Source organism: Quercus lobata, chromosome 5 (genome assembly GCF_001633185.2).
Source record: "Quercus lobata isolate SW786 chromosome 5, ValleyOak3.0 Primary Assembly, whole genome shotgun sequence".
Lineage (NCBI taxonomy): Eukaryota > Viridiplantae > Streptophyta > Magnoliopsida > Fagales > Fagaceae > Quercus > Quercus lobata.
The window spans coordinates 55,082,463-55,102,144 of NC_044908.1; the positions used below are offsets into that span (position 1 = coordinate 55,082,463).

Sequence of the window (19,682 nt, forward strand, 5' to 3'; positions counted from 1 at the left end):
CTTAACTCAAAGTTCTGACTCCGTCCCTGCATGTGGAAGCCCGAGTGACATACAAAAACACATTTTATTTTGATCATTGTCATGTCAACATTTTTTATCTATCACTTATAATGGCAAAAACTATTTTAACATATCACCAAAATATTATAATCTAAACTAATACACTTAAAATGTTAGAAACCATTTTGACATACAGTCCAAACGATAGGAACTAGGAACCAAAATGATAATTAACCCTTAGAGAAATATATGCTGTCACCAATTTCTCGTGATTTTTAAAACAACATTGAGAGGAGAATAAATTTCTTGTTGAAAAACCAAAGTAATATGGTATTAAGGTCGCCATAAATTCCTTCACTTTATAAAACCAGAATGATTCATTTACATAGCATAAAGCATGCTAAAGTAAAGGGGAGACAACTTAACATGCATATTCCTTGGGAGCATTACTCAATTTTGCATGATCTGCCCTTCTTTGCTTTCTCCTCCATTCTCTAACATTTCGACAGGAGATAAAGACTGAAAATTTTGTACATTGTCACCATTAACATAGACTACCTTAAAGATGTCATACTTAAATTCGAGAGAAAGACGATCAAGATAAGGCAGCAGCATTGAACTTCTATGATCCGAGTTTAAAATCCATGAGTAACAAAATTGGAGAGACTTCCACACATAAAGACATGCCACTCTTGGGCTGCTTTGGCATTTCAAGCAAACTCCAGCAGCAACACCTTCCATCTTTAGAAAGCGAGATTTGAATAATGCTAAGCATGCATAAGAAAGGTCATTTAGGTCTCCACCATCAGAGGTCATTGCTGCATTCATAGATATTGTGTCACCAGTGGAAAACCTTACGGCTGAGAAGCCATCTCTTGATTCTCCAGCATATGCATCAAAGAAGCTATGCTCAACTAAGATAGCCATGCTTGATATATTGGTTAACATTGAGACCTAGGACAAGAGTGAAGAGGGTATTAGAGGAGAAGTGCCAAAAAAATTAAAGAGAATCTGATGAGGGATGCAAATTATGACAAAATACTTAACAAAAGAAGTCATTATATGATTTTTTTTGAGCTAAAATTATCGGAGAATTCCCACTTTGATTGATTAAACAATTATAAAAAAGAAAAATTATTAGGTATTCATAGAATAAGCGACAACATGATACTCCACACCAATAAATATAATTTATATATTACATAATTACTGATATAAACTCAAAAAGTAAATATTAGATAGCTTATATTTGTCAGTGTGAAGTACCATGCCAGTTGTAATCTAGGAAAACTCCCCTCCTCTAGCTCCATGCACCAAAAGAATTTAAGAATAGAGGAATTAAGAGAGTATACTTTAGGATCAATATTTTTTTTTCCCTTCAAAATTTAACAACATATATAATGTCATGTCATTAAAAATTTCAAATAAATAATATTAGATATATATTTAGATCTTTAATATTTAATATGAAGATTATAAACTATAAAGTAGATCAAGTCAAATACAAGGGATTTTTTTATTATATGAGATTGAATTTTAGCTTTAGACTAACTTAATCTAAGTGTGTGTGTTAAGTTCTCAGAGACTTGAATCCTGATCTTTGCCCCTCTCACACCTTAGAATTAGAAGTATTTATACTTATAAAGTAACCATCATGTCAATGATGTGTGTGATAAATACTAAATAGTGGAGATTCTAAGAATAAGTAAAAATTTAAAATTTTCTTGAGCATTAATCACGCAGTTAAAGGCAAATAATCATGTGGTAGATGGACCTCATGCGGCCCATTACCCTGAAGTAATGCCCCATGGTTTACTTTGTTGACTTACATGGTCTATGTAATTTCTTAAGGAGATTTTTTTTTTTTTTTTTGTGAAGAAAATTAAGAAGAATTATTTTAGTCTATCTAGAAGTGAACTACTTAAAAATAAAGCTAAGCTATTTATATAAAACACAAGGAAAAAAAATTGAAAATATTATTTAACTTACAAGGCTAGTACTTAATGATTCTTTGTTTTCACAAGATCTCTTCAGCCATGCTCCATACCATATAATCTGAACGAAAGATTAATCAATTAAGATCTCCAAAAAAAAGTATGTTACTGTTTGGTTCTTCCCATTCAAATGAAAATGGCATAAATGAATTATCAAAGAAAATCAAATACACTTCTAGGACCAAAAATACACTAATAGTGTGTGAGGCAATGTTTAAAACATCTTAAGTTATATTAGTCTCATTGGACCATCGAAATATGTGCCTGGAAATCAGGCTGATTGGTTTAAACTTCGAAATCAGGCTGATTGGTTTAAACTTCAAAGGACAATCAAAAATTTTGATTTGATAGGAAAGGAGAAACAAAATTAGTACATATTTTCTATCCCAAAAAAAAGGTACATATTAAATACCAATTTACTCAAATCACAGGATGGCCAAGTGTTACTCAAATGTAACCATAGTTGATTAAATGATTAGTAGTAATAATGATACTAAATAAACAAATAAAAGATTGATCCATTGATTCAAAACTTAAGTTGGAAGCTAAAAAAAGGGCTTATACTTACATAAAACTGCTTTTTCAATTAATTTTATTTAGAATAAGAAAAGGATGTAAAGAAAGTTTTATATATATATATATATATAGTAATCCAAATTCCAAAGACAAATAATAGTTTAAAAAACTTTATGGAACACTTTTAGTGAGAATCAAATTCGGAAACAAAAGCAATTGAAACAAATTTTGTTCATGTAAAACAGTATAATGGAAACTGAAATACAGTAAAGCAATTGAATATAAATACAAAGCAAGTATATTTAATCTGAAATGAAGTGAAACATGAAAGTTCTTACCATATTTCCATGAATGCTCTTGAAAATAGAGTTTTGTACACAACCAAGAGTCTCAGTGCATAAAGAGAATTGTTTGAGGGCGTCAATAAATTCATCAACCAATACTACTGTTGGCCTGAAGATGAAAAGGCATACATCCAAATTTCTATTGTTAAAAGGCACAAAGCAAGCCATTCTTTTTCTCTCTGAGTCTCAGTCTCAGCTTCCTTTGCTTATTTTCTTTGAAGCTTCCGTCTCTCCTAAATGAACCAAGGAGAGCAAGAAAAGCCAATGAATACTCGAAACTTTGATGAGGAAATTGTTTAAAGGTACAGTTGGTCATGGTGACTTGCCGGGTCTTCTTTGGCTACTTCAGCTTTTGAGACAGTGAAAAAGGAATTTAAAAAAATAAATAAAGGGAGACTTTGAAGTAGAGATGCTCAAGTCTTTTGCATTGACTAGTTCTAGATGTTCACTGGCAAAAGAGAAAGACTGATTCTAGACGTTAATATACAGAGAAAAATGTAAAGTAAATAATAAGAAATTGAACAAGGGTACTTGTATTACTCAAGGATTGGAAGTTCTTAACCAAATTATTGACACCCTAAATCCAAGTTATTGGTGTTCTTCTTTGTTTTTGTTTTATTTATTTTTGGTAATGTGATTAATAATTTACTTGAAAATTCGATGTCTCGTTCATTGCGTGATACTAATATGATACAATTACAAGGCTCATGTAATTGTGAGAACCTGAGAAGGCTGAGATAGCTTAGCTATCTCAGGTTCTCACAATTTGATTTATTATATTTATATATAAGCCATAGTTAATCTAATTAAGTTAACCATTTCTATTTTTATTGGGGCAAGTTTCATTTTAAATTTCAAATTTTATGTGTGATTTCAAATTAAACCATAAATTCCTAGAAGTTTTAAATTAAACCTTTTGCTTAAAAAAAAAAAAAAAAAAATTCAAAGTTCAAAGCATAGACCCATTCATAGTGATGTCATTAACAAAATAAAACAAAATCTCTAAACAAAACACTGTCGTGTAATTATTTCAACACATGTGCCTTTTTCTTTTCTTTTCTTTTTTTTTCCTTGAGAAGAACACATGTGAATACATCCTATCTGATGTCACTCCGTGTAAAAAGTGCGCATCATGGATTTGCAGTTTTATTCCAACCCATTTTTCATCAAATAAAAAATCAAAAAATTCTTAATTAATTATCCTTAAAAATCTATCCATTCCTTTTTTTATTAAGAACAAAATTTAGGATGTGTTTGGTTGGGGTGAAAACAGGGAGGATGGAAAATAAGGTGGAAAATGTTGTTTTCCACTGTTTGGTTGAGGACAGAAAATAGTGGAGAAAATTTTCCTTCTTGGACTCACTTTTTTTATCTTTCTAAATTGGGAGGAAAATGAGGAGGGAAAAGTGATGATAAATGTATTTTACACAAATACTCTCATTTTATTACACTCACCTACTTTTCTCATTTTCCCACTATTATATAACAAGGACATAATAATCAATTTATATAAACTTTATTTTTCATCCTCCCCATTTTTCTCTCCAACCAAACAAAAAAGTTTTTCACCCTCCCACTTTTTCACCCCTCCAACCAAACACACATGAGGGAAAACCAAATCTTTTCTATCCTCCCATTTTTCCATCCTCCCACTAATTTTCCATCCTCCCACTTTTCCACTCCTCCAACCAAACGGACTCTTAGGTACGAGAAAGTATACAATGTTTCAGTAATACCAACTCAGCATCTGTTTTGGTATTTCCAACCCAATAAATGAGTGACACTTGTTTCAAAAAACTACATTAGTAGAATATCATCTTCATATGAGTGTATCTTTAACACTATTTTTACCATATACCAATCACCACATGTTACCTTAACAAAAAACAATTGTTCCATTAGACTACATGTTGGAAACATTTATGTGTGGCTAATTTGCCCGACCATTGTGAAAATATGAACATACTGTTGTGATTGTACATGGCAAGGAACTTTCCTTGCAGTCCTCCATATAAATTGAGAAGCGTTTTGCTCGTAATATTTTCACAACACTTTTACAACAAATCTTAGGTAGTAACTTGTTATTGGTTTTAATTTAAACTAATCATTGAAATTACTCTTTTGCCCATTAGTAACAACTAACAACTTGCCACTTAGAATTTGTCATGAAAGTATTATAAAAATGTTGAAGACATAGTATCTCCCATAACAATTACATAGAATTGATTATATTTCCACCATCCGTTGCAGGCCAATAGTTTATTTACCCCTTCATCAGCTAAAGCCTAAAGCATAGTTTTTGTGGGATAATAAGCAAGCCCATCCCATAACTTTCCCCGGAATGCAAATCAAGTGCATCAAGCTAATTGGCTAATTGCTAAAGGCTTGTATTGGTACTGACGCAATAGCAAGCTTAGCAACCCTTGGAAATAAAAATAAGTCTTTTTTACAACCCGTCATTAGCATAGAACCCACAATGAGCTAAACACCAAGGCATCCAACTAGAAGTTCATAAAACATTAGCTATCAAACAAGTACTCGTTCAAGCCATCGACTTGTACCTGACATATTAATCGAAATTAAAAGATGTCTAGTGGAATATTCTTTGTCCAACATTATTGTCATCCTGTGACATAACTCAACTCAGAGTTCTTGGTTTACTGCATGTAGATATTCACTTCTCTTTTACATCTTAACACTTTTCTCATTTGATAAATGCATGACAGATTAATTGCTTGGAAATACATTATAAGGTCCTTCCTAATACCAGTTCTGAAAGCATAACCTTCTGCCTCTAGCATGTGAATCAAAAATCAATTTCTGCACTACCCTCCATATAATTGTTTTAATTCTTTGGACCTTGCTCTTGAAAATACACATAGATGACTCAAACATTATTGCCTTAGTTTCCTCCAATCAATTTGGGCTGGGAACTGTAAGTATATATCTGATCTTAATTCAAGGTTCATGCATTAACCTACATACAAAAAAGTAGAAAAGATATTCATTAAATTTTGGCTTTTCTTCTTTTTCCACCCAGTGCCAGTAGAAATTATAGATGAAACAACTTTAAAACAAGAGAACTACCAACTTGTGCACTAGTTTCAAAGACATTTGGTGCAGTCCAAATAAATTTTATACTAGTGACTGGTGTTAATATTACACTAGTCATCAAATCAAGTTGTGTTTGTGTGTGCTCTGTGCAGTGGTTAAATTTAATTATGTACAAAGAAGCAAGCTAAACTGTGCACACGCGAGGTCTTTAATGCGATGAGGTACATGGGTCCTATCTATTAGGATATGATTAAAATTTGTGTGTTTCTTTAAGGTCTCCATGGAGCATGATTGACCATGTGGTTGTGGGTTTGCAGTGGGGATGGTGGTGAGCTTAGTTGTAGATCTGAAATAATGGAATCAAAGAGGAAGGAGAAAAAGTCACTTGTCAAACATGTTGCCTCTCTTAGGCATTTAATCATAGCGAAAAAAAAAAAACTCATGTGTGCTCTCCTCCATCCAAAGTTGTCAGGATCGAGGTCCTACGTAGGATTGGTGAGAGGGTCCCGTAAATTAGGTCATAGAATCAGATCAAGGATCTTAGGATTCTACTTTCTTTTAAAAATAAATAAATAAATACTAGTAATCATAATTTACAATATATTTTAAAGAATCATTAGAAAAAAAAAAGGGGAATTTTGACATAAATGATATATAAAGGCAAGTATATATATATTTTATAATCAATCCATTAACCAGATATAGATATGTATTATATATTGATAATTTACAATATATATTTATATATATTTAAATCTCAACCCAAGGCATAAATTAAACCATCATTTACATCAAGACATGATCTGGCATCAACTATTATTATTAGTCAACTCCTTTTCTCTCATGACATCTATATATTGACATACTCGGCTTCCACTACAAGCTAATCCTAAATAAAACCATCATCACCGATAAAGTCTATCACACATCTGGCTCCTAATTTCAAGCCACCCTCCAAGACCAAGTGCAAAGAAAGCACAGAGCAATTGAGAAAGAAGTGGAGAAAAAAGGGGAAAAAAGAAAAGAAAAGAAAAGCAGAGGAGTGAAGGGCATAAAGCTGAAGCTACAAAAGGCATCCTTCAGTCAGTGGCAAAAAGCTATCGGTGATCAATGCTCCCTCCGATAAGTGCATCTTTGTCAAGACCATCGACATGCAAGAGGCCGTCTGTCCATACTACCATCACCATCTGGGCCTCTCTCTCTCTCTCTCTCTCTCTCTCTCTCTCTCTCCAGACTTATGATTTTTCTTTTTCTTCTTGAAAATTGAAGTTGGTATGTGTGAATGGATTTGTTAGCTATGTCGAGAAGCATAGTGTGGATAAAGGATTTTGTTATTTTGGCTGAAAGAGGTTTGATTTGGGCCTGTGGTAGAATCATCCAGAATCGACACTGGATCGCAATCCTACGCGATCCAACATGAGACTCTACCCTGATTCTAATGTATGAACAATTTTATTCCGGTCTGGATTGCAATTTGATGACCATGCCTCCATCTATGTAAAGACATGTGATGAAAGGTGGAGAATACAATAGTTCTTAAACTTTGAGGTTTCCATTGCTAAAAACAACAAGACACAGACAAAATAGAAACCAAGACCAAAGCAGAGAGCAGTTAGACCAATTTTCTAATGATACATAACTAGAATGAGGTGTTACATTTTGCACGTGTTATATGTGTGACGTAGGATAGATTTCAAAAATCAATTAACGTGTGCTTGTAGTATAGTAGATCTAGGGTTAGGAGAATTTGTGGATTTAGAGTTTAGAACCTTAGAAAGAAGGGTTAAGTTTCAAGAATGTCTAGGGTTGAGTAGGGCATAAAAAAATTTTGATTTGGTGGGTTGCAAAAGAGATGAGAGGAAACTGGAGTTGAATATACCCACAAGCTGTGAGCAGTGCACATGAACAATACACATGAATAGTGACAGAATATCAAATACAATAGAGAAGGGAAGGGAAAATGAGAAATGAGCATTGAGCACTCTAAGACCAACATGCCTCAACATTCAACACTCAACTTTTCTATTAATAGACTCCATATATTCTTTAAGTATATTGAGCACAAATGGAATTAGGACTCCTAGCATTCTAGAGAGGAAACTTTGGTTGTCATTGTAATGGTGTTATCTAAAAGGCAGTCCCTCATTGTTTAATGTAGTGCATTTGGCGGGAGAGAAACAATCGGAGCTTTGTGGATTTTGAAAGGACAATAGCAAACCTAAAACTTTTCTTTTTTAAAACGTTATCGGATTGAATGTCAACCGTATGAAGTCATTCTATTTTTTTATGATTTGAATAAATTTCCATTAATTACCAAAAGAGAAAGAAAAAAAAAAGGGAAAAAAGAAAAAAGAGTATAAGGACTCCTAATTTGACTAGTAAACTGAAATCCAATAAGGCAATGAAAGACTAACTTTGTAGGGGTTGATGTGATTAAAAGCTTGTTCATGCGGCCAAGAACTCAGAAGCCGCATCATTCAACTCATGTATCATAAAAAAATTTCTAACTAAATAATTATGATCATAGTATAATAAAATAAGAAGAAGAGAAATTTTAGTTTTAAGGGCATTTCCTCACCTTATCATAGGTCTATGGGTATTCTCAAACCATCATGCGCAAGCTGCACAGAGATTCCTTCCCTAAACACATTAAATGGAAAAACTGAATATGAGTGTCTTACTTTATAATATTTCCAGCATCTACAGATAGAGTGCAGAATAAAATCTTAATCCCCCAATTCCATGGGGTCTTTCAACTTTCTAGGTCCAGCTCCATAGTGAAACAAGAAACTGGTAAACTATATTAAATACACATTAAAGGTTAACAGCCAAGTCAGGCTGTTACTTAAATGCATTTGGACCAGTTACATTGTGATTCACTTCTAAAAAAGAGAGAATTTGTACCTTATAGACCATTCCATTAGAAATTCATTGTCCTTGTGATGATCAAACTCATGAGTCATTCCAATTAACAGGGCTCGCTTAGGGCATATCCTCTTCAAAGCTTCAAGGGTCTGCAAAATTAGTTAATGTGACATTAGCAGATTATGTGCTTAAGGGGGAAAAAATCAAAAAAGAATATGTCCTTTAGGGAAGTCAGATAAAAATTTTATTTGTGAAAATGTAAACAGACCTGTGGGAGGCAAAAGTGGACATTATGGGATCCTTCCTGCAATGAGAAGAAAGGCAAAGCAAAATATAAATAAGACTAATTATTAAATGAAAAGATTGGAGCAAGTCGCTTTTAGTACTATAGATGATTATGGGGCCAGAGTTTCAAAAATCACATTTCTTGCCAACAGATAATGTCATTGTCTATCTTGCAATTTATCAATGCCAACTAGACGTCAATGGAAATATCAAGAGACATATTGAGATATTAAGATACATGTTAAATTAATCAACTCTTACCATTTTTACCCCCATCTACCCCCCCCCCCCCCCCCCCCCCAAAAAAAAAAAAAAAAAAATGGTGAAAGGAATTCTTTTTAAACAAACTACAATTTTGTTATGCAAAACGGTGATCATAGTCAAGTTATTCTGTATAAACCTGCTTATCAAAAACAAAAACAAAAAAGTTACCATATAAACATAAACTAATAGAAAATATGTGCAGGTAGAACTGCAATAAACCTATTTAGTGTATACATAACTTACCTTATCATTATGTTGTCTGTCTTGCAATCTATCTGTGAACATACTCCATTGGATATGTTCTCTACATGCATACTGACATGCTTTGACTACCCACATCACATACTTGATTGTTGTGCAACACATGATTCTGCTGTGACTTGTTCACTATTATCTCTTTACCATTTTCTGATTTTATAAATAAACTTAATCTTTAGAAATTGATATCAAACATAGATATCAGTGTCTTTGATTTTATGAACCTTGACAACATACATTTAAATTTTCTTGGCAAGTCATATGCATAAGGTAACAAATAGAAACAGCAACAGTGTTGAATATGCCTCTCTTAAGTTAGGCATTTACTTTGTAAGAAATGAAGACCACAGCAATGAGGTGGTATTTGTATGATGGGGATATATAACACCCCACTCACATAGGGGTGGGTTACACACTTGTTGGGTTAACTCCTATGTGAGTGGAGTGTGGGGTCCACTCACAACAAGTTAGAAATTCTTCATCTAATCTCAATAAAAAGATGTCATAATAATTAATAGATTGCACAAAGAGCATTGACAAGGTGAATTAATGGTCAAGACCACCAGGCGGAGTAAATCAATTGGTTGAAGATGTGCACTGTAGCATCAACGATCGAGCATTGAGTGTTGTCAAACTGCACTACTTGAAGATAGCATTTATGCTGCATCATAGATGTGTAATAATTCCAGCAGATGCATTTATGTTATAGCCGTGTACTGGGTATAGCAGATACATATAAAGCTGTGCATTACATTGTTTGTATGTAATTGTAAATGCATCAAGAACAGCCATAAATGGTAAAAGCAAAAGAGTTATTCATCAACTTCAGTTGACAAAAGAACAAATCACAAACATAAAACTAACAATGGGGATGAAAACTAAAAACCTACTTTAAAGGGGACAATGCTCTTCTGGTGTGGATACAGAGCAAGGATGCAAGGATTTTTTTTCCATAGTTGCCATATTGGGGATACCATTTTCTACCACTTTATTCCAGACTTTATTGCTTCAGATAATTTCTCATTTTACCAGTTGACATTTTCAAAATTTTGAATATTTGCTTTTATTGTGATTGAGTGATTTATGACATACTAATGTCTAAATGTAATCTTTGGAGCCTATTAGAAGGGGACTCCACAAACCTTTTGAGTAGTGCATTTTGAATGAAAATATTTTATGGTTAGAATTGTTTATTGCGTAGTGGTGATTCCATGCACCCTTAGGTATGAAGCCTAGGACTTTCTTTTTATTTATTTTTTGCTTTCCCTCCCACATGCTCTGCATCAACTTCTAATCAGGGCACATAAAGAATCTATTGATGCTATTTTGGATGAGTAATTTGTTTTCACTAGGGATGGAACTATTCAGGGCTTAGACTGCACTTGGATTAGCAGAGATGAACTACAGCAGCTTGATCCAGATTCATTCGAGCACTACCAAAATGGCATGGATATCACCCATCTATCACGCGAGTTTACGAGAGACAGAGGTGACGTAGCACTCACCCAGCAACCTTATGGCTGGATGATGGGGATTCATTTCCTATTGATTGACTTGCTACAAGAACACCCAGGACTTTACTCGACAGGGTTGAGTTGCTCCTAACCCAGGGGAGCTGGTGCAAACACACAGCATGGATGCAAGGATTTTTTCCATAGTTTCCATATTGGGGACGCCATTTACTACCCCTTTATTTCAGACTTTGTTGTTTTTGATTGATTCTCATTTTACCAGTTGACATTTTCAAAATTTGAACACTTACTTTTATTGCTATTGAGTGATTTACAGTGTATTGATGTCTGATAGTAATCTTTGGAGCTTAATAAAAGGGCACTCCACAAATGTTTTGAGTAAAGCATTTTGAATAAAAATATTTTCGGTTGGTGATTCCAAGCACCCTTAAGTGGTAAAACTTAGGGTTTTCTTTTGTTTTCTTATTTTCTTGCTTTCCCACCCACACATTCTCCATCATCTTCCCAAAAGGGGAAATTACATCGAATATAACACACACACAAAGACTAGTAAAATGTGGAAGGCCGTGGCTGGTCCCAAGGAGAGGTGGGGGGGGGGGGGGGGAGTACAAGTGTAAAACTTTTTTTTTTATTGGTAGGTTACATACTCATGGTGGGTCTTGAACCCATGACCTCACCCTCCACCATACTCTTATAAGGGAAGGAGTTCCAGTTGATCTTTAACCATAGATGAAAAGAAAAAAAAATGCCCACAAACATTTTCCTTAAAAATTGTCTATTTAAGTGTCCGGATTTCCATTGTGCATATCTTTTCATTAAACTTCATGCATATCCTCCAATTCAACGTTAATGATGTGTTTAGTTGTTCCTCTACCCATTATGAGTATATGAAAAAGATTTGACTAACCTTATATAGTGTATCCAATATAATAAGATCCAACTGTCCAGCCCCACTTTTTGAAATAACTACAAAACCAAAGATCAAGGTTACATAGATTAGAGGACACATTATCACAAATGATAATTCTTTTTACACTAGTGCCTAATAAATGTCACAAAACTTAAAGAATAATATATGTAGATAAATACAAAACTTCCAGTATATAGACACAAGTGGTACAGAACACAAAATATGATCATTCCTTTTGCAAGAAGAGTTAAAAGAGACAGATGCAATAACTTGTAATCTTTGAACCAAGGGCACAAAATCAGCCATTGACACGAATCATAAACCATTAAATTTTACATTTACTATGTGCAGAAAAAAAAAATCAATACTTATAGGTCAACAGACACCATCTTCTGCATGTGAAAAGAAAGTTACCCATTTTCTATACTAATTCTTGGGGATCATGGAGGGGTGTTTTGGACATCCCTGCATTTATTTATTTTATTAGTGATCAAGTAATCCATAACAACTATAACTCATAAAAAACAAAAAGACTCTTTTTTTTTTTTTTTTTATAAGTAAGAAGAGAATATTATTACAAAACAAAAAGACTCAAATAATTTAAAGCTAAAAAGGTACGGAAAGCAAGCATAATATTTGCCTTCAGCCAGAGAAGAAACATAAACCATTGATAACAATAAGCCATGTTCTTTTGCTAAGTGAAGGTCAAGGAGAATCGATCCCCAGACCTAACCCCACAAACGAAGGCAGAATACTACTAGGCCAATTGGACCATAGATTAAAATGAATCATGTTAAAATAAATGTTTGTCTAGAATGACACAACACTTCTAATGTCAATAAGCCACCAAAATTTGTCCATGAGAATTCTAGATTAAACCTTTGGTCCCTAAAGTTTAAGGTTGGTCCAATTTGGTCCTAGAAACTCAAAAAGTTGCAACCATGTCCCTGAAGAAGTGATTTCAATGTTGGTCTAGCACTAATCAAGGTGACACTTCCATGACAAAAATGGTTGATGTGGCTTAAATTTTTCTATAATGATGTATTTAGTTGGATAACCATTCTCAAAGTGACCCAACTGTCTCCCATATGCACCCCCATTTTTCTTCCAATTTTCCTTCACAAGAAAATGTCAATAGTGTGCTTAATCAACATCATTTCACTATGAAAAAGTTTTGGATTGTCATATACAATAGCTACCTACAGATATGCAAGTCATTCTAACAAGTCAAAAGCAGGAGTTGCTACAAACGTGTCCACAGATTATTGTTAGATAAAGTATTCCAAATACATTGACAATGTATGGCTCAAAAGGGGAACCCTTAGTTGATAAAACTACTTTTTTGATAAGTAAAAGGAATTACATGAAAAAAATAATAATAAACAAAGAAAAAAGAAACAGATTCAACAAGAACAAGTATAAATACCATATACCTAAAAGCTCCATGGAAAAAATTACAAAGAATCCAGAAAATCACACAGGTTGGAAGGTCTACACCCAACTAATGACATCCAATAAAATAAAGATCCAATCATCCTATCTCTTTGTACCTCAAAAAACCTCAGATTTCTTTCCTTCCATATAATCCAACACTTACCATACTCTGTGCTTGCAGGAAAGCGTGAAACATCAGATATATAAGCTACTCTAGACTTGTCACCAAAGAGAAAACCCAAACAGATGTAATCTTCTCCGTGCATAACCTATAATTAAAATATAAGCATTAAGATACTAATAAGACAGACAAAAAAGGGTATAAATATAATGATTAAGAAAGATGTGGAGCTAACTAACTGGCAAAGGAACAAATTTTAGGCTTGATGCAACAAATGGTTTCTCACAGTCATCCTCAATTATCTTCCAGTCAAGCTGTGCAACCCGTCTCAATTCTTGACCTTCTTTTAGTTTCTTTGGAATCAAGTAAGGAAATTTCACTGCAAGACTGTTTCAAAGGTATAACACACATATGTCAAGTAATAGTACAAATTTGGAGCATGAAAAGTTAAACAGAAAGTTATATTAGTATATTCTAAACCATTTTACATCAAGTGATTTCCTGATTATAAATTCTCTGTTAGGAAATGTAGTGCACATAAGCATGATGCTCAAGTAATTCAGAAACCAGCCAAGTTCCACCATGTTTTTCCATCTTAGTTGAGTCAGTAACCCGGTAGTCTGGGCCTGTAAGCAACTTAACTATGATAGATCACAGGTGTAAAATCTTCTCAAAAAAAAAAAAAAAAAAGATCCCAGGTGTAATATGTAAAAATATATAGAAAAATAAATTGTATATAAGCATCCAATTGGTTCTAAATTTAACATGTATGATCACAAGAGCAAAATTCTCATTGATGAGGATATTATAACACAAGTCTACCTTGGCATCTGAAATGGAGGGGGAATATCTGTTCAAGCCTTACAGACCATAGAACAAACTTGTTTAACCTATCGTATTGCTTCTATATAGAATTGAATCAGAGATTTTAAAAAAAATGTTTCCAATGGCGCTAAAATATAATAAGCATGAAGCACTAGGTCAATGAGATTTGAGAACCCAAGTGGACCAAGTTGATCATGATCATGATACATGCTACAATAGTCCTGCAGTAAATAGTGTCTTGGTGCCTCCTAAATGCATGAGAGTTGTTCATACAAAGGAAGGCAATAAGCCCCCTTATAATTTATTAAAATGGAAAAGCAATTTTATGTAAAGACAAAACTCATTCATCAAACTCACACATCTCCATTGCCTTAAGAGGGAATGCATGCTTTTAAAGAAGTCACTTTCTCAAATGTAAAACAAAGAGTCCAAATAAAAGAATGATTAATGCTTCAAAATTTTTTCTTAAAGAAGTCACTTTCAGACGTAAAGCAGATGCATCAAAGAGAATTATGAAGGCTCCAAAAGCAGGATCCTACCAAGGTACCATGGAAATCCTTCACTGGCTGAGAATTAGAAAATAACAAAGTTCTCTCCACTTGCAAAGGGTCTCCTCAATGAAAAGGGGCATGCCCAACACTTCCATTAAGGGATATGGCCTCCAAAGAAAGAACATAATGAGAATGGATACAAATAAGGGGAATACAACACCAGGACTGCCCAAATATTGAAGGCAGGTATGTATTGTTTTCAAGTCTCATTTTCTAATTTTATCAAATGTTTCAAAGGCTTGATAAGGAGGCCAAGTCTCTCTTAAAGGGGGTAATATAACAGACATAAAAGCTAATAAATACTAAGAATTATATGGTTACCCTCATATTAATAACCCAAAAAGAGTTGTGACCGCATTCTGAATGGCAGAACCTTGACATGGTAGATAAACCATACATGCAATAAAAGCACTTATTAATCAAAATTATCAAATTACAAACTAAATAAGCCATAGAATTTCATATCTTGACTAAAGTACAAAATATAGGGCACTGCATTTCCAAACCCAGAAAAAATTGATTGCAATTATCAACTACGACATTCAGTTTCATAATAACTTCAAACCTGATCTCTTGAACTACTTTCAACCCCAAGTTTATAAAACCAAGACAGAAATACAACATCAATGCATCACATGGTACAAGTACAACTACTGCATGTATCATAATCACATCCTAAATATTAAAGTTCAATTTGAAAGCTATTGATAAAGTTGATGTAAAAATAGTATACACATCTCCCCCTTCTCACAAAAGCAAAAAAGATATAATGAGATAAACTATGAATTAAAACAATTCCTTTCTACAAAAAGATTGACACCTTTTTTTGTTTGTTCCTTTAATATAATTTTCCTTTCAACAACTACAATCCAACTAAAATTTGACAAATGTCTAAACTCCAAAATCCATAGATTAATTTGAGAGGTTTAGATTTAAAGTAATCCCATTGATACAGGCAAAACTGGGTGGAGCCAAATCAACCTTGAATAATGAGCACCCTATCATAATTTATACAAAAATTAAAGATGGAAAAACAAAGAAGAAAAAAATAGATATAAGTACCTCTCCATTGCATGCTGGGATAGGTATATGGGAGTGGGATCAATGTCATTTGTAGGACTATATGGTTGCACAATACGAATATCATCCAGACCAAGAACTGCATCAGCATGTTCATGAGTCAAAACAATCTGCAGTTCAACCAAAAGCAAGTTGTAATAATCCCAATAAGGGCAGGGTTTCAGTTATCAATAAAATTCAGATTTTTCAAAAAATTACCAGCAGGCATGCAAAATAGATGCAAATCCGCAATAAGAATAAATGGATTTCTCTTCAATTTAAGAGTAATTAAGATTCATAAACGTCCACAGCTCATTTCATTCAACATTTTATCCACAATAAAATAAACAGCAGCCTAAAAGAGCAGATTACAGCATAGAAACTCTAATGCAAAGCATGTTATAACATCTCCAGTAGCCCAACCATGCATTTCAATCAAAGAGTTTTAGAGCTGCAACCTATTCTTTGTTTGTTTTTTTTTTTTTTTAATTTATTATTATTATTATTTTTTAAAGTAGATCTGCAACCTATTCTACTGCTCAAGCATTATTGTTCTTAAAGTGATGCTTGACAAATTTGTTTCATCTGTTAATCGGATTAACTTTCACTGTATGTGTAAGTGACACCACAAAGTGTTAGTGAATTAATGTTAGAAAGAAGTTCCAAACATATGTTCAGAGGGAAAAAGTGTTTTATAAGTTCGATTAACAATAATGTACTGGCATGGATTTAGAAATCACAAATCAACAAATTTCCGTTCTAAATGTCAACATCATAGCCCAGGTACAAACTCAAAAATATCATGCCAAATTGCCAATGATGATCATCCATCTATTTAATCACTCACAAAGAATTGAAAGCAAAACAAAAAGGACATAAATGTCAATGAAAGATCAATAAAATGGGCCATAGATGTTTGGGTGTGCAGGGAAACTAAGAGCTTCAATAAGCCTATTTATTACTAGAGTGTAAGCTAGAGAGGGAAGTGGTTGTAAATCAACAAGGTCTTCCAGCACTCCCATTATCACAAACACTGTCCAAGACTGCCATTATTTACTGATAAGTAATAATGATAAGAGGTGAAATACAGGGAGTACACAATGAAGTCCCCTAAACAATTACAAAGGAATACAGTTGAAAAAATTTGAATCCCCCCCCCCCTTCCTAAAGTTACGGGACAATAAAGCTCAACATTTGGCATAAAGAATCACTGTGATTGAGTCAATTATATTCATGACCTGCTTTACCCTCATGTGCATGCAGGAGCTGGGGAAGGGGGTGGCTGGGAATTGGGAAATTACATATAAAAATATATATGATTATGAAGATTAATTGTACGCATGCAATAGGTGAATGGAGGTGCATACTTTAATATAGCGTCCTTACGACAGACCTAAAATGTCATGTTTTAATAGAATACATGTTCTACAAATCATAGTAATTATCATAAACATGAGAAAAATGTGGATAAAGAATACTAACAGAATCCACTCTAGGAATCTTATGGACAGTAAACCACCGGAGTACTTGCTCCCGAAATGTCTTCCCAACATCAATCAATATATAGCTGTGATTACCATCGCTATGGAAATAATCAATCAAAAGGGATGTATTGCACCTGTAAATCCACATTGTTAGAAATAATCCAACACATTGCTACACAAGTCATGGACAGAAACCAAATCAAAAGAATACCTATTATCAAAGTCACACAATCAACTCATGTCCTTTGTAAGCCCAAAGCTGCAACCCAGCCTAAGATTCATCTACAGCAGCCCCAACAGCATAACTATACACGTGTGGAAGGACAAAACATAAGGCTAGGATCAAAAAACTAGTGCAAGGCTAGCCAAGAAAGTTAGTTTGTTTGTTACAAGTACTTGCATAAGTTGTTAGTTGGTCGAAGAACCAGTCTTTAACTTTTCTTTCTCAATGTTAGTTTGGTAATACACTAGGCACGCATTTACTTATTCTTCATTATGAAAGTTTATGTCAATTGCCCAACTATCTTTCCAGTTTCTAGGTTCTCTTCATTATCCCCAATCTTTTTCTCTTGGAAGTTGACTACCCCGTAAACTCTCCATTACCACAAATCATTTCATCTTGCAACCCTCTGCACCCAAAGCAGATTCATTACATCCTTTTACACGTTTTGAGTCCTATCACTTTACGACCCTTTTGCTATTCCTAAGAACAAATAAATGTCCCAAACTAACTCAATTTGTATTCTAGATAATTGGCAGTTTTAGTTCTCTATAATTCCAAATAACAGAAGCTTTGCTTAGCCCATCAATGGTGAATGCCCCTGGACTGGCCTTTTTAGCCCATTATGCTATTTTTGCAAACATATTCGTTATGTGGCCAAAAATGAAACATATTAGTAACATGGCGTCATTTGGAAGAGTCACTCGAGCCTTAGAGACTCAAGTTCGATAGAGAAAAACCTGAGGGTTGCATTTGGATACTTGAACTTGGATTTGAATTTGAAAGTGAGGGATTTGAAATGCCTTGATTCCAAATCCATAAATATTTAAGTATGTCATATGAATTTCTAGAAAATTCTATGGGTTTTGATGTTATTTCAAATTCTAGGATTTTAAGGTTTAAAATCCTTGGTGGATTTGTCAAAATCCAAATCTTTGACCCTTTGTAAACTATCCAAACAAGGTATTTGAATTTTAACCACCCAAATATAAATCCATGTGCCCAAATCCTACCATCCAAACACACCAGAGAAGAATTTTTTTTTTTTTTTTTAGTGGAACTCGATTTCTCCACGTAACTAATATGTTTACAAAAATAGCATAACGGACAAAAATAGCCCCCTGGATTACTCGACAACTGGTTAAGACGGTGGGGTCAGTTTCCTGTAGATTTTACTGGCTAAAGGCAAGTCCAAATGGCTCTTTTTTAGAAACGTTCAGTACGTCATATAAATTTTTTTAAAAAAAAATTCAAAAAATTCAAAAACTTGAGCTCTAACAAGGAAGATCAACCAACCACTGGATTCAACCACTAAAACACAACAATAGCATTGAACTCGAGTAAACGCTAACAAGCTACCAAACAAAACAAGCCTGGAATACACAATGCCAGATCTAAGTTACAACAATTAGGAACAAATCAAAGCGAAAGTACAACTTCAAAGTAGTAGTAGTAGTACCTGTAATTAGGGTTACGATCGGGCGGTACGGACAACGACTGAAAGCAGACCTCGCAAGGAGGATCGGAGGGCTGGATGAGGCACCGCGCGTTGGGGACGGCGCTGGAACACCCGGTCCCCAAAAAGATCAGCGCCGACGAGTCGAGGACACCGTTCTCGGTCAGATTAGGGTTCGCCATTTTCGCCCAGAAGAGAGAGAGAGAGAGAGAGAGAGAGGATATTTGGTGGAAGTTGCTGAGAATGGAAGAGCAAACGCGTAGTGTAGAGGCAAGGCAACGACGTGACTAAAAAGACTCTTCTCATTTATATTTGGAATCTCGCCCGCGTTAGGTAACAGTTTTGGCGGTTGGACTTTTTTTTACAACAGCTCTTTTTTTCTTTTTTCTTTTTTTTTTTTTTTATTCATTTCCTTATTTGAAAAGTTTTCTAAATTTTATTCAATAAACTTGATTTTTTTTTCCTTATCAATAAACTTTAAAATTGAAAATATATGTTTTTTATTTATTTATAAATTACACTTTGAGTAATATACTTGTTTAAAATTATTTAAAATTAACTGAATTTCAG

The 19,682-nt window shown here is 33.9% G+C and overlaps 1 protein-coding gene across 3 annotated transcripts; it reads right to left on the reverse strand.

The window, feature by feature from the left end:
• Window positions 1-328: 328 nt before the first annotated feature.
• On the reverse strand, window positions 329-19,459 carry LOC115991511 (putative hydrolase C777.06c). 3 transcript variants are annotated; one of them, XR_004092217.1, is made up of 12 exons: window positions 19,116-19,416; window positions 17,435-17,570; window positions 15,956-16,083; window positions 13,757-13,904; window positions 13,560-13,665; window positions 11,960-12,018; window positions 9,042-9,077; window positions 8,813-8,922; window positions 8,487-8,548; window positions 2,849-3,203; window positions 1,990-2,055; window positions 329-954 (listed from the first exon to the last, which is right to left on the reverse strand). XR_004092217.1 is itself a non-coding variant. In XM_031115255.1 (10 exons), the coding sequence occupies exons 1-9, from the start codon at window positions 19,292-19,294 to the stop codon at window positions 8,491-8,493; spliced, it is 960 nt and encodes a 319-aa protein (XP_030971115.1). In that variant the 5' UTR covers window positions 19,295-19,459; the 3' UTR covers window positions 5,332-5,831; window positions 8,487-8,490. The 3 variants fall into 3 exon arrangements, 1 of the variants encoding a protein (XP_030971115.1); XR_004092218.1 differs by lacking the exons at window positions 329-954; window positions 1,990-2,055; window positions 2,849-3,203 and adding exons at window positions 5,332-5,831; window positions 8,323-8,389; XM_031115255.1 differs by lacking the exons at window positions 329-954; window positions 1,990-2,055; window positions 2,849-3,203 and adding an exon at window positions 5,332-5,831 and having other exon boundaries at window positions 19,116-19,459.
• Window positions 19,460-19,682: the final 223 nt, after the last annotated feature.

What these genes read in the sequence shown, in the direction of transcription:
- LOC115991511 (XM_031115255.1), bottom strand. Translation starts at nt 19,294, where the DNA reads ATGGCGAACCCTAATCTGACCGAGAACGGTGTCCTCGACTCGTCGGCG. An exon ending in TAAAATTTGTTCCTTTGCCA is followed by an intron (nt 13,666 to 13,756) that starts GTTAGTTAGCTC and finishes TTTTAATTATAG; the next exon opens with GTTATGCACGGAGAAGATTA. An exon ending in TCCTGCAAGCACAGAGTATG is followed by an intron (nt 12,019 to 13,559) that starts GTAAGTGTTGGA and finishes TTGGTTTTGTAG; the next exon opens with TTATTTCAAAAAGTGGGGCT.